At 46.6% G+C, this 15,108-nt stretch overlaps 1 protein-coding gene across 2 annotated transcripts in view; it reads left to right on the top strand.

The window, feature by feature from the left end:
- The window catches only part of pdia5 (protein disulfide isomerase family A, member 5), a 242,909-nt gene that overhangs the window by 98,697 nt on the left and 129,104 nt on the right, over nucleotides 1-15,108 (top strand). For both annotated transcript variants that reach the window (XR_011933713.1, XM_072469890.1), the window contains exon 14: nucleotides 6,857-6,987. Coding sequence is in view for 1 of the 2 variants with exons in the window: in XM_072469890.1 (XP_072325991.1) it covers nucleotides 6,857-6,987 (131 nt within the window). In the remaining variant the exon portion in view is untranslated. The remainder of the gene's footprint in view (nucleotides 1-6,856; nucleotides 6,988-15,108) is intronic.

Below are 15,108 nucleotides of genomic sequence, written 5' to 3'. Positions count from 1 at the left end.
TCGACTACCTGGACACAAAGGTCTGGAACTCCTCCTGAGAAGCTCCTTAAAAACTGCCTCTTGCCTGTTCTAATATTTCCTAATGTAGCTCATCATCAAATATGTTTGATAATGCTCTGCACACCCTTTTGGAACATTTATTGTGTTAAAGGTGCCATATAAAGGAGAGGTGGTGGCATAGTGGTTATGTCATGGACTCTCAATCCAGAAACCCAGGCCCTGGGAATATTGGTTCAAATCCTATCGAGGCAGCTGGTGGAATTTTTGTGCCAAAATTGGGAGAGCTGCCCCACAGACTAATCGAGCAACAGCTGGACAACGGAATCATACCTGACAAACATTGTGCCATAAACCAACGCCACCATTGCTGGGTATATCCTGTCCCAACAGCAAGAAGGACCCACTAGTGGTGGTGGCTCAGTGGTACACATTCAGGAGGGAATTACACTGTGCATCCTCGACATTAACTCTGTGAAGTACAAAGAACAAAGAAATGTACAGCGCAGGAACAGGCCCTTGGGCCCTCCAAGCCCGTGCCGACCATGCTGCCCGACTAAACTACAATCTTCTACACTTCCTGGGTCCGTATCCCTCTATTCCCATCCTATTCATGTAGTTGTCAAGATGCCCCTTACATGTCACTATCGTCCCTGCTTCCACCACCTCCTCCAGCAGCGAGTTTAAGGCACCCACTACCCTCTGTGTAAAAGACTTGCCTCGTACATCTACTCTAAACCTTGCCCCTCGCAACTTAAACCAAGCCCCCTAGTAATTGACCCCTCTACCCTGGGAAAAAGCCTCTGACTATCCACTCTGTCTATGCCTCTCATAATGTCTCATGACAAAAAGTGAAAAGAGGGAAAGGAACCCCCCCCGCCCGCCATGTTGAATTCCGATTGGAAGAAGCACTGAAGGTGGCAAGGGCACAGAATGTACTCCAGGTGGGAGAAATGAAAAAGAAAAATGCCTCAGACGCACCATTACTGACTAAGCTAGCTGAGTCTAAAAGGATGTAGCTGCTGGACACCGTCTTTGTCAGACGGTGAGGGAACCAACAAGAGGGAAAGGTCTGCCAGAACCCATCACCAATAATTTACCTGCCGCTGAAGCACCTGCCCACTATACTGGGAAGAGTAACCACAACATAGTCCTTGTGGAAACAAAGTCCCACCTTCACCTTGAAGATACCTTCCATCCTGTGTGATGCAACCATTTTTTTTTAAGTTTAAAGTGCCCAATTCTTTTTTTCCCCAATTAAGGGGTAATTTAGCGTGGCCAATCCACCTACCCTGCACATCTTTGCGTTGTGGGGGTGAGGCCCACGCATGCACGGGGAGAATATGCAAACTCCACACGGACAGCGACCCTAGTCCGGAATTGAACACAGGTCCCTGGTGCTGTGAGGCAGCAGTGCTAAGCACTGCGCTATCATACCGCCTATGTGTGATGCAACCATAGAAAAATATTCATAAAATACCTACAATGCAGAAGGAGGCCATGCTTCCCTTCATGTCTGCACTGACTCTCCTCAAGACCAACACTAGACTTTGTGAAGCCTCTTGGCACAAGGTCATGGGCAAGTCAAACTGCTGATTAAAACCGACTCCACCCCTTCCCCCCCCCCCCCCCCCCCCCCCAGCTGATGAATCAGTTCTCCTCCATGTTGAACACCACCTGGAGGAAGCACTTGAGGGTGGCAACCGCGCATAGTGTATCCTGGGTGGGGATATTCAATGTCCATCACCAAGAGTGGCTTGGTAGCATCACTACAGACCATGCTCGCCGAGTCCTACAGGACATGAATGCAGCAGATGGTGAGCGAACCAAGAAGAGGGAAAAACATACTTGTCCTCCTTCTCAACAACCTGCCTGCAGATGCACCAATCCATCACGGTAGGAGTGACCACTCCATGTGGAGACAAAGACCCGTCTTCACATTGCGGATATTCTCCAAAGTGTTGTGTGGATCTACCACTGTGCTAGATGGAAAAAATTTCAAACGGATCTGGCAACTCCAGACTGTGCAATGGGCCCAGTGGGCCATCGTTAACAGCAAAATCGAACTCCACCGCAATCTGTAATCTTATGGCCTGGCATATCCCCCATTCTACCTTTACCACCAAGCCAGGGTCAACCCTGGTTCAATGAAGAGCGCAGGAGAGCTTGCCAGGAGCAACACCTGGCACACCGAAAAATGAGGTGTGGACCTGGTGAAGCTAAAACAGAGGGCTACCTGCCGCCAGACAGCATAAGCAGCAAATGATAGATCAGAGCTAAGCGATTCCACCACCAAAGGATCAGATCTAAGCTCTGCAGTCCTGCCACATCCAGCCGTGAATGGTGGTGGACAATTAAACAACTCCCTGGCGGAGGAGGAGGCTCCAAAAATATCTCCATCCTCTAATGATGGAGGAGCCCAGCACATATGTGCAAGAGATGAGGCTGAAGCATTTGCTCCAATCTTCAGCCAGAAGTGCCGACTGGATGAACCATCTCGGCCAACTCCCGAGGTCCTGAACATCACAGATGCCAGTTTCACTCAATTTCAAGCTCGTATCAAAGCTCCAAAACCTAGGACTTGGCTCCCCACTCTGCAACTGGATCCTCGATTTTCTGACCAACAGACCACAGTCAGTAAGAATGAACAACAACACCTCCTCCACAATAGTCCTCAATACCGGGGCCATGCAAGGCTGCATACTTAGCCCCCTACTCTACTCCCTGTATACACACACGACTGCGTGGCAAAATTTGGTTCCAACTCCATCTACAAGTTTGCTGACGATACGACCATAGTGGGCCGGATCTCGAATAACGACGAGTCAGAATACAGGAGGGAGATAGAGAACCTAGTGGAGTGGTGTAGCGACAACAATCTCTCCCTCAATGCCAGCAAAACTAAAGAGCTGGTCATTGACTTCAGGAAGCAAAGTACTGTACACACCCCTGTCAGCATCAACGGGGCCGAGGTGGAGATGGTTAGCAGTTTCAAATTCCTAGGAGTGCACATCTCCAAAAATCTGTCCTGGTCCACCCACGCAGTCGCTACCACCAAGAAAGCACAACAGCGCCTATACTTCCTCAGGAAACTAAGGAAATTCGGCATGTTCACATTAACCCGTCCCAACTTTTACAGATGAACCATAGAAAGTATCCTACGGGCTGCATCACAGCCTGGTATGGCAACTGCTTGGCCCAGGACCGCAAGAAACTTCAGAGAGTCGTGAACACCACCCAGTCCATCACACGAACCTGCCTCACACCCATTGAGTCCAGCTACACCTCCCGCTGCCTGGGGAAAGCAGGCAGCATAATCAAAGACCCTTCCCACCCGGCTTACTCACTCTTCCAACTTCTTCCTTCGGGCAGGAGATACACAAGGGCAGCACGGTAGCATTGTGGATAGCACAATTGCTTCACAGCTCCAGGGTCCCAGGTTTGATTCCGGCTTGGGTCTCTGTTTGTGCGGCGTCTGAATATCCTCCCCGTGTGCGCGTGGGTTTCCTCCGGGTGCTCCGGTTTCCTCCCACAGTCCAAAGATGTGCAGGTTAGGTGGATTGGCCATGATAAATTGCCCTTAGTGTCCAAAATTACCCTTAGTGTTGGGTGGGGTTACTGGGTTATGGGGTTATGGGGATAGGGTGAATGGTGTTGACCTTGGGTAGGGTGCTCTTTCCAAGAGCCGGTGCAGACTTGATGGGCCGAATGGCCTCCTTCTGCACTGCAAATTCTATATCTATGTAAAGTCTGAGAACACGCACGAACAGATTCAAAAGCAGCTTCTTCCCCGCTGTTGCCAGACTTGTAAATGACCCTCTTATGGACTGACCTCATTAACACTACACCGTGTATGCTTCATCCGATGCCGGTGCTTATGTGGTTACATTGTATATCTTGTGTTGCCCTGTTATGTATTTTCTTTTATTCGTTTTTCTTCCCATGTACTTCATGATCTGTTGAGCTGCTCGCAGAAAAATACTTTTCACTGTACCTCGGTACACGTGACAATAAACAAATCCAATCCGATTTGATTAACTCTCCTTGTATCAAGAAACGGCTGAAGGCACTGGATACTGGAAAGGCTATGGGCCCTGACAATATTCCAGCAATAATACTGAAGGCTTGTGCTCCAGAACTAGCTGTGCCCCGAGGCAAGTCGTCCCCATATAACTAACACTGGCATCTACCCGGCAATGTGAAAATTGCCCAGGTATGTCCCGTTCACAAAAAGCAGGACAAATCCAACTAGACCAATTACCGTCCCATCAGTCTACGCTCCATCAACAATACAAATCGTGTAAATGCTATCCAATGGCCTCTGGGTAGTATTTTAGGCTCAGCCACCTTCAACTGCATCATAAATGACCTTCCTTCCACCATAAGGTCAGGAATGGGGAAGTTCGCTAATCACTGATTATACTATGTTCAGCATCATTCCTGATTCCTCAACCTCCGAAGCAATCGTCTAAATGCAGCAAGACATGGACAATATCCAGGTTCAGGCTGATAAGTAGCGAGTACCAGCCAATGATCATCTTCAACGAGAGAATCTAACCACCTTCCCTTGACATTCAATGGCATTACCATCGCAGAATCCCCCACTATCAACGTCCTGTGGGTTGACTAGAAACTGAACTGGATTAGCCGTATAAACACTGACTACAAGAGCTGGTCAAAGGCTAGGAACCCTTCTCCTGACTCCCCAAAGCCAGTCCACCATCTACAAGGCACAAGTCAGGAGTGTGATGGAATACTCTCCACTTTCCCGGATGAGTGCAGCTGCCAACACTCCAGAAGCTCAACACCATCCAGGGCAAAGTAGCCCACGTGATTAGCACCCCACTCCACCCACCACCGTCCAAATTCATTCCCTCCGACACAATGGCAATGATCTGCCCGAGCTACAAGATGCGCTGCAGCAACTCTCCCAAGTTTCCTTCAACACCACCTTCCAAGCCTGCGACCTGTACCACCTAGAAGGGTGACAGCAGATGCATTGGAACCATCACCTGCAAGTTCCTCTCCGAGCCACTCACCATCCTGATCTGGAACTATGTTGCTGTTCCTTCACTGTCACTGGGTCAAAATCTCTCCCTAACAGCAGTGTGAATGTACCTACACCACACGGGTTGCAGCGGTTCAGGAAGGCCGCACAGCACCACCACCTTCATGGAAATTAGGGAATGGTAATAAATGCTGGCTTAGCCACATCTAAGAAACAAATAAGTAAAATATATAACTGTAAATTGTTGTCGTCTTGGGACTTGTGACCAATCATTTGATTGGAGAGTTAAGACCACTCTTTGAAGGAGGAGGAAAAGATGGGAAGGTTTTGGAAGACAATTCATGAGCTTGACCCTAAACCAGTTGAAGACCTGGCCAGTCCACCCACTTCCTATGTCAGATGTACTACAACACTTTGGCTGCTCATTTACAGTAAGTTCACCAGCTGGGAGAAACGGAAAAGGCCAACACTGCTCATGTGCACAAAGGGTTCACGGCTCATAGAAGAGTGAAGTGAGATTAGTTGAATAGCTCTTTCAAAAGGCTGACCAGGATGATTGGCCATCTTCTCCTGCACTGTTTGATGATCGGAGTATAGTTTGCAGCCCAAACAGGTAGAAACAGAAAAATACGTTTTGAGTTGGTGCTGATGCAAAGAGAGGACAGTGATCTGGATTCATCCGTGCTGCAATATTCACATTAAACTGATTGCTGTTCATTTGACTTGCTCTTTGTGCACTAGAACCTTGATTTGTATGCAGGTGGCTAGTTTGGCTTCTAAGAAAAATGATGTGGTCTAATTTGACCTTGTTCAAAGTCAATGATGTAAGTCTTGGTTACTCAATTACCCATTAATGAGTTGAAATAATTCCAATTGCTCACAGACCTATTCCCAATAATACCTGGATTTCTATTGGTCATGACGGTAATTGTTCATGTGTGGAGGGATCCATCTATTGACCTGACTCTGTTTGTGAGCATGTTGCACGAATATGATTTAATTGTTAAAATTAAATCAAAATACTGCAGATGCTGGCGATTTGAAACAAAAAAAGCAAAGTGGTGGAAAAACTGCGTCTGGCGGCACCTCACTTCCAACGAAGATTCATTTTGCCCTCGTGTTAACCCTGTTTCTCTCTTCACAGCCGCCACCAGACCTGCTGAGATTTTCCAGCACATTTTGTTGAGATTTATTTGTTGCCCAGTCAGCTCACCTGGTTAAAATAGTTGGACGGCAAATGCACAACTGGGGCACTTAATGCAAATTGGAATGTCTATGCATGCTTTTGGTCACGTTACGGGCAAAAAACAGGTTCCATGCACAAATAGCTGGGTTCCAAATGCAGAGGATCTAAATTTGACTACTAAAGGACTATCCTTCACATTTTGCACTGTTAGACGACCATCAGTAATGTTTCCAGACGACCATCGGTCATGTTTCCAGAGCATGCCAATCTCTTCCAGTGTCTTAAATACTCTGCAGAGCAGTAGGAAATAGGTGGAATAGCAAGAAAAGCAGAAGGAGCTGTAAATGAGGGCTTGTAGGAAGCCAGGTAGGAGGTGACCAGAGGGCAAGATTGAGGAGGGATTTCCAGAACACACACAGTAGACCTTAAAACACGTGATCACCCACATCAATCTCGGGGAGTGAAGAGTTCATCCAGTTTGGAAGGAACAGTGTAGAAATGGAGGCCACTTGAATATGATGGATTGAAACCAAGTTGGGATGGTGAAGCACGGACAAGAATCTCAAAGTTGTTCTCCTGGAATGCACTTTCATTTCCTCTTTCTTTTTTTCTTCTCCCCCCCCCCCCCCCCAATCACCTCGTCTTCAATCCCACCCCACCAATAGTCCTCAAGCCCCTCCACCACCAGAACAATCTTGGGATGAGCAGCAGACCAGTGTCACCCACCTCGGTGCTGAAGATTTTAAGGAATTCATGAAGAAAAAGAAGCAAGCCTTGGTCATGTTCTATGCTCCTTGTAAGTTAGCGTTTGTATGTTTTTACATGTGATGTTGAACTTTTTAATGTTACCCTACTTTTGAGTTCTGTCATGAGGCACCTTGGCCCATTTGCAAAGATGGGCTGGAACTGACCATAAGACCAGTTGCATCGACTAGGTTTATATTCCCATGAGTGAAGAAAATGAAGGGGTGACCTATTTAAGATGTTTTCAAATGATTAGCGGATTTTCCAAGGTACATAATAAGAACCTATTTCCTCTGTGGGGGATGAGGGGCGCAACTAAAATCATAGCAAGTGCAAAAAGGAGTGAAATCTCTTTTCTCTTTCCTGCAAAGATCCGGGATTGATATCCTTTTGTTAGATGAGGAAAATGAGGGATATTTTGCCAAGATGTGTAAACAGTTAAGATACTGATTAGTCATTTTAAGTAATTTGTTGAAGAGGTTACACGTACATAAAAAGCAAGAGGGTAGCCAGGGAAAGGGTTGGCCCACTGAAGGACAGGGGAGGGAATCTATGTGTGGAGCCTGAGGAAATGGGCGACGTACTAATTGAATACTTGGCATCAGTATTCACCAAAGAGAAGGAATTGGTGGATGTTGAGTCTGGAGAAGATTATGTAGACAGCCTGGGTCACATTGAGATCCAAAAAGACGAGGTGTTGGGCATCTTGAAAAATATTAAGGTGGATCAGTCCATTGGGCCTGATGGGATCTACCCCAGAATACTGAAGGAGGCAAGAGAGGAAATTGCTGAGGCTTTGACAGAAATCTATGGATCCTCACTGTCTTCAGGTGATGTCCCGGAGGACTGGAGAATAGCCAATGTTGTTCCTTTGTAGCGAGGACAAGCCAAATGAGGCTTACATCAGTGGTAGGGAAATTACTGGAGAGAATTCTTCAAGACAGGATCTACTCCCATTTGGAAGCACGTGGACGTATTAGCGAGAGGCAGCACGGTTTTGTGAAGGGGTGGTCGTGTCTCACTAACTTGATAAGAGTTTTTCGAAGAGGTCACAAAGATAATTGAGGCAGGTAGGGCAGTGGATGTTGTTTATATGGACTTCAGTAAGGCCTTTGACAAGGTCCCTCATGGCAGACTGGTACAAAAGGTGAAGTCACACGGGAACAGAGGTGAGCTGGCAAGATGGATACAGAACTGGCTAGGTCATAGAAGGCAGAGAGTAGCAATGGAAGGGTGCTTTTCTGATTGGAGGGCTGTACTGCAGGTATGAAGTGGTGTTCCGCAGAGATCAGTGCTGGGACCTTTGCTGTTCGTAGTATATACAAATGATTTGGAGGAAAATGTAACTGGTCTGATTAGCAAGTTCGCGGACGACACAAAGGTTGGTGGAATTGCGGATAGCGTTGAGGACTGTCAGATGATACAGCAGGATTTCGATTGTTTGGAGACTTGGGCGGAGAGATGGCAGATGGCGTTTAATCCGGACAAATGTGAGGTAATGCATTTTGGAAGGTCTAATACTGGTAGGGAATATACAGTGAATGTATAACCCTCATGAGTATTGACAGTCAGAGAGATCTAGGTGTACAGGTCCACAGATCACTGAAAGGGGCAACACAGGTGGAGAAGGTAGTCAAGAAGGCATACAGCATGCTTGCCTTCATTGGCCGAGGCATTGAGTATAAAAATTGGCAAGTCACGTTGCAGCTGCATAGAACCTTCGTTGGCCACACTTGGAGTATAGTGTTCAATTCTGGTCGCCACACTACCAGAAGGATGTGGAGGCTTTAGAGAGGGTGCAGAAGAGATTTACCAGGCTGTTGCCTGGTATGGAGGGCATTAGCTATGAGGAGAGGTTGAATAAACTCTGTTTGTTCTCACTGGACCCCTATAACTATTGCTATTCTGTGCTTTGTCCCTCCCTGCTTGACAACAAAGCCAGCCGTGGTTGTTACTGCTCTGGCTGCTGCTGCTGCTCGTTTCCCCTGATAAGACCATAAAACATAGGAGCAGAATTAGGCCACTCGGCCCATCGAGTCTGCTCCGCCATTCAATCATGGCTGATATTTTTCTCATCCCCTGTCTCCTGCCTTCTCCCCTTAACCCCTGATCCCCTTGATCAAAATCCTATCTATCTCTCTCTTAAAGACACTCAGTGATTTGGCCTCCGCAGCCTTCTGCGGCAAAGAGTTCCACAGATTCACCACCCTCTGGCTGAAGAAATTCCTCCTCATCTCTGTTTTAAAGGATCGTCCCTTTAGTCTGAGATTGTGTCCTCTGGTACTAGTTTATCCTACAAGTGGAAACATCCTCTCCACGTCCACAGTATCCTGTAAGTTTCAATAAAATCCCCCCTCATCCTTCTAAACTCTACGGCATTATATGCTTTCTAGCACTATTAAAAATGTAAAATGCCAACTGTAAATTTGAAAATGTTTTTAAAAATTTACACAGATTCCGTATTAGCCAATCAAATCACAGCCTTCCCTGTCACTTTTCAGTGTTTTCCCCGGAACACTCCAAGTCAGTGAATCAGTGAAACCACTTATCTTCCCAGGCCTCTGTTCGAAAATCTCCCGCTCGGCTCTGCCTCCGATGTTTCGGTTTCACCCAACTCCAAAGCATTCTCGTCCAGCCAAGTAGCACTGATAGGCTTCCCTGTTTGCAGGCCTCAAATTCCAATGCTCTGGAAACTGGATCCAAACTAGTTGCACAATTTACTAGCTACAGTTGAGTGTAACTCAGCTGACTTCTGTTTCGGGAATTCAACTACCCAAAAGAGCAGCTTTTGATTACCCGGTTTAAGACCTGAAGGTATGTTTTAATTACTGTTTACCCCCTTGTAACTCACCACTTGAACTCCCTGTTTCGGTTTCACCCAACTCCAAAGCGCACTCGTCCAGCAAAGTAGCACTCACAGGTACATAAATCAGCATCTGGTTGAGAACTTTAGGCCGAGAGAACCTGGCCTAAAATTTATTGCTTGGTCTTCCAGGAGTGAAGCGAGGAAACACTTCTACAAACAAAAGGTGGTAGAAGTTTTGCATTGCCTTTTGCAAAACGATGGCGGCTCAGTTAATTTCAAATCTGAGATTAATAAAGTTTTGCGAACCAATTATATTAAGGAATATAAGAACATGAGAACTAGAAGCAGGTGTAGGCCATCTGGCCCCTCGAGCCTGCTCCACCATTCAATGAGATCATGGCTGATCTTTTGTGGACTCAGCTCCACTTTCCAGCCCGAACACCATAACCCTTAATCCCTTTATTCTTCAAAAAACTATCTATCTTTATCTTAAAAACATTTAATGAAGGAGCCTCTACTGCTTCACTGGGCAAGGAATTCCATAGATTCACAACCCTTTGGGTGAAGAAGTTCCTCCTAAACTCAGTCCTAAATCTACTTCCCCTTATTTTGAGGCTATGCCCCCTAGTTCTGCTTTCACCCGCCAGTGGAAACAACCTGCCCCTATCTATTCCCTTCATAATTTTATATGTTTCTATAAGATCCCCCCCCCTCATCCTTCTAAATTCCAACGAGTACAGTCCCAGTCTACTCAGCCTCTCCTCGTAATCCAACCCCTTCAGCTCTGGGATTAACCTAGGGCAGCACGGTAGCATTGTGGATAGCACAATTGCTTCACAGCTCCAGGGTCCCAGGTTCGATTCCGGCTTGGGTCACTGTCTGTGCGGAGTCTGCACATCCTCCCCGTGTGTGCGTGGGTTTCCTCCGGGTGCTCCGGTTTCCTCCCACAGTCCAAAGATGTGCAGGTTAGGTGGATTGGCCATGATAAATTGCCCTTAGTGTCCAAAATTGCCCTTAGTGTTGGGTGGGGTTACTGGGTTATGGGGATAGAATGGAGGTGTTGACCTTGGGTAGGGTGCTCTTTCCAAGAGCCGGTGCAGACTCGATGGGCCTGCTGCACTTCTGCACTGTAAATTCTATGATAATCTATGAATCTCCTCTGCACACCCTCCAGTGCCAGTACGTCCTTTCTCAAATAAGGAGACCAAAACTGAACACAATACTCCAGGTGTGGCGTCACGAACACCTTATACAATTGTAGCATAACCTCCCTAGTCTTAAACTCCATCCCTCTAGCAATGAAGGACAAAATTCCATTTGCCTTCTTAATCACCTGTAAACCAACTTTTTGCGACTCATGTACTAGCACACCCAGGTCTCTCTGCACAGCAGCATGTTTTAATATTTTATCATTGAAATAATAATCCCTTTTGCTGTTATTCCTACCAAAATGGATAACCTCACATTTGTCAACATTGTATTCCGTCTGCCAGACCCTAGCCCATTCTCTTAGCCTATCCAAATCCCTCTGCAGACTTCCAGTATCCTCTGCACTTTTTGCTTTACCACTTATCTTAGTGTCGTCTGCAAACTTGGACACATTGCCCTTGGTCCCAACTCCAAATCATCTATGTAAATTGTGAACAGTTGTGGGCCCAACACTGATCCCTGAGGGACACCACTAGCTACAGATTGCCAACCAGAGAAACACCCATTAATCCCCACTCTTTGCTTTCTATTAATTAACCAATCCGCTATCCATGCTACTACTTTCCCCTTAATGCCATGCATCTTTGTCTTATGCAGCAACCTTTTGTGTGGCACCTTGTCAAAGGCTTTCTGGAAATCCAGATATACCACATTCATTGGCTCCCCGTTATCTACCGCGCTGGTAGTGTCCTGAAACAATTCCACTAAATTAGTTAGGCACGATCTGCCCTTTATGAACCCATGCTGCGTCTGCTCAATGGGACAATTTCCATCCAGCTGCCTCGCTATTTCTTCCTCGATGATAGATTCCAGCATCTTCCCTACTACCGAAGTTAAGCTCACTGGCCTATAATTACCCGCTTTCTGCCTACCTCCTTTTTTAAACCGTGGTGTCACGTTTGCTAATTTCCAATCCGCCAGGACCACCCCAGAGTCTAGTGAATTTTGGTAAATTATCACGAGTGCATTTGCAATTTCCCTAGCCATCTCTTTTAGCACTCTGGGATGCATTCCATCAGGGCCAGGAGACTTGTCTACCTTTAGCCCCATTAGCTTGCCCATCACTACCTCCTTGGTGATAACAATCCTCTCAAGATCCTCACCTGTCATAGCCTCATTTCCATCAGTCACTGGCATGTTATTTGTGTCTTCCACTGTGAAGACCGACCCAAAAAACCTGTTCAGTTCCTCAGCCATTTCCTCATCTCCCATTATTAAATCTCCCTTCTCATCCTCTAAAGGACCAATATTTACCTTAGCCGCTCTTTTTTGTTTTATATATTAGTAGAAACTTTTACTATCTGTTTTTATATTCTGAGCAAGTTTACTCTCATCATCTATCTTACTCTTCTTTATAGCTTTTTTAGTAGCTTTCTGTTGGCCCCTAAAGTTTTCCCAGTCCTCTAGTCTCCCACTAATCTTTGCTACTTTGTATGCTTTTTCCTTCAATTTGATATTCTCCCTTATTTCCTTAGATATCCACGGTCGATTTTCCCTCTTTCTACCGCCCTCCCTTTTTGTTGATATAAACCTTTGCTGAGCACTGTGAAAAATCGCTTGGAAGGTTCTCCACTGTTCCTCAACTGTTTCACCATAAAGTCTTTGCTCCCAGTCTACCTTAGCTAGTTCTTCTCTCATCCCATTGTAATCTCCTTTGTTTAAGCACAAAACACTAGTGCTTGATTTTACCTTCTCACCCTCCATCTGTATTTTAAATTCCACCATATTGTGATCGATCCTTCCGAGAGGATCCCTAACTATGAGATCCTGAATCAATCCTGTCTCATTACACAGGACCATATCTAGGACCGCTTGTTCCCTCGTAGGTTCCATTACATACTGTTCTAGGAAAGTATCGTGGATACATTCTGTAAACTCCTCCTTGACCGACCTGGTTAAACCAATCGACATGTAGATTAAAATACCCCATGATAACTGCTGTACCATTTCTACATGCGTCAGTTATTTCTTTGTTTATTGCCTGCCCCACCATAATGTTACTATTTGGTGGCCTCTAGACTACTCCTATCAGTGACTTTTTCGCCTTACTATTCCTGATTTCCACCCAAATGGATTCAACCTTATCCTCCATAGCACCGATGTCATCCCTTACTGTTGCCCGGATGTCATTGGATTGGATTGGATTGGATTTGTTTATTGTCACGTGTACCAAGGTACAGCGAAAAGTATTTTTCTGCGAGCAGCTCAGCAGATCATTAAGTACATGAGAAGAAAAGGGAATAAAAGAAAATACATAATAGGGCACCACAACATCTACAATGTAACTACAAAAGCACTGGCATCGGATGAAGCATACAGGGTGTAATGTTAATGAGGTCAGTCCATAAGAGGGTCATTTAGGAGTCTGGTGACAGTGGGGAAGAAGCTGTTTTTGAGTCAGTTTGTGCGTGTTCTCAGACTGCTGTATCTCCTGCCCGATGGAAGAAGTTGGAAGAGTGAGTAAGCCGGGTGGGAGGGATCTTTGATTGTACTGCCCGCTTTCCCCAGGCAGCGGGAGGTGTAGATGGAGTCAATGGATGGGAGGCAGGTTCGTGTGATGGACTGGGCGGTGTTCACGACCCTCTGAAGTTTCTTGCGGTCCCGGGCGGAGCAGTTGCCATACCAGGCTGTGATGCAGCCTGGTAGGATGCTTTCTATGGTGCATCTGTAAAAGTTGGTAAGAGTCCATGTGGACATGCCGAATTTCCTTAGTTTCCTGAGGAAGTATAGGCGCTGTTGTGCTTTCTTGGTGGTAGCGTCGACGTGGGTGGACCAGGACAGATTTTTGGAGATGTGCACCCCTAGGAATTTGAAACTGCTAACCATCTCCACCTCGGCCCCGTTGATGCTGACAGGGGTGTGTACAGTACTTTGCTTCCTGAAGTCAATGACCAGCTCTTTAGTTTTGCTGGCATTGAGGGAGAAATTGTTGTCGCTACACCACTCCACTAGGTTCTCTATCTCCCTCCTGTATTCGGACTCATCGTTATTCGAGATCCGGCCCACTATGGTCGTATCGTCAGCAAACTTGTAGATGGAGTTGGAACCAAGTTTTGCCACGCAGTCGTTTGTGTACAGGGGGTAGAGTAGGGGGCTACGTACGCAGCCTTGCGGGGCCCCTGTATTGAGGACTATTGTGGAGGAGGTGTTGTTGTTCATTCTTACTGATTGTGGTCTGTTGGTCAGAAAATCGAGGATCCAGTTGCAGAGTGGGGAGCCAAGTCCTAGGTTTTGGAGCTTTGATATGAGCTTGGCTGGGATTATGGTGTTGAAGGCGGAGCTGTAGTCAATAAATAGGAGTCTAATGTAGGAGTCCTTGTTTTCGAGATGCTCTCGGGATGAGTGTAGGGCCAGGGAAATGGTGTCTGATGTGGACCGGTTGCAGCAGTATGCGAATTGCAGTGGATCAAGGCGTTCTGGGAGTATGGAGGTGATGCGCTTCATGATCAACCTCTCGAAGCACTTCATTACGACTGAAGGGCCACTGGTCAGTAGTCATTGAGGCACGTTGCCTGGTTCTTCTTTGGTACCAGTATAATGGTGGTCTTCTTGAAGCAGGTGGGGACCTCGGAGTGGAGTAGGGACAGGTTAAAGATGTCCGTGAATACCTCTGCCAGCTGGTCCGCGCAGGTCTCTGAGTGCACGACCAGGGATCCCGTCTGGGCCCGTCGCCTTCCGAGGGTTCACTTTCAGGAAGGCCAATCTGACTTCGGAAGCTGTGATGGTGGGTATGGGTGAATTATGGGCTGCTGGGGCACTCGCCAGCGGATTGTTGGTTACCTGCTCGAACCGAGCATAGAATGCATTGAGTTCATCGGGGAGGGGTGCGCTGCTGCCAGAGATACTGTTCGGCTTCGCTTTGTAGCCCGTTACGTTGTTTAGTCCTTGCTTGTCTTGTTTAGTCATCCTTAAATACCAGAGCTACACCACCTCCCTTACCATCCACTCTGTCCTTCCAAATAGTTTGATACCCTCGGATATTTACCTCCCAGTCGTGACCATCCTTTTAACCATGTTTCAGTAATGGCCACTAAATCATAGTCATTCACGATGATTTGCGCCATCAACTCATTTACCTTATTCCGAATACTACGAGCATTCAGGTAAAGTACACTTATGTTGGCTTTTTTACCTCTGTTTTGAATCTTAACACCTCGA

This window comes from Scyliorhinus torazame, chromosome 2 (assembly GCF_047496885.1).
Source record: "Scyliorhinus torazame isolate Kashiwa2021f chromosome 2, sScyTor2.1, whole genome shotgun sequence".
NCBI classification, from domain to species: domain Eukaryota; kingdom Metazoa; phylum Chordata; class Chondrichthyes; order Carcharhiniformes; family Scyliorhinidae; genus Scyliorhinus; species Scyliorhinus torazame.
Note: the sequence above shows the minus strand (reverse complement) of the source record. Positions and strands in the feature narration are given on the sequence as shown.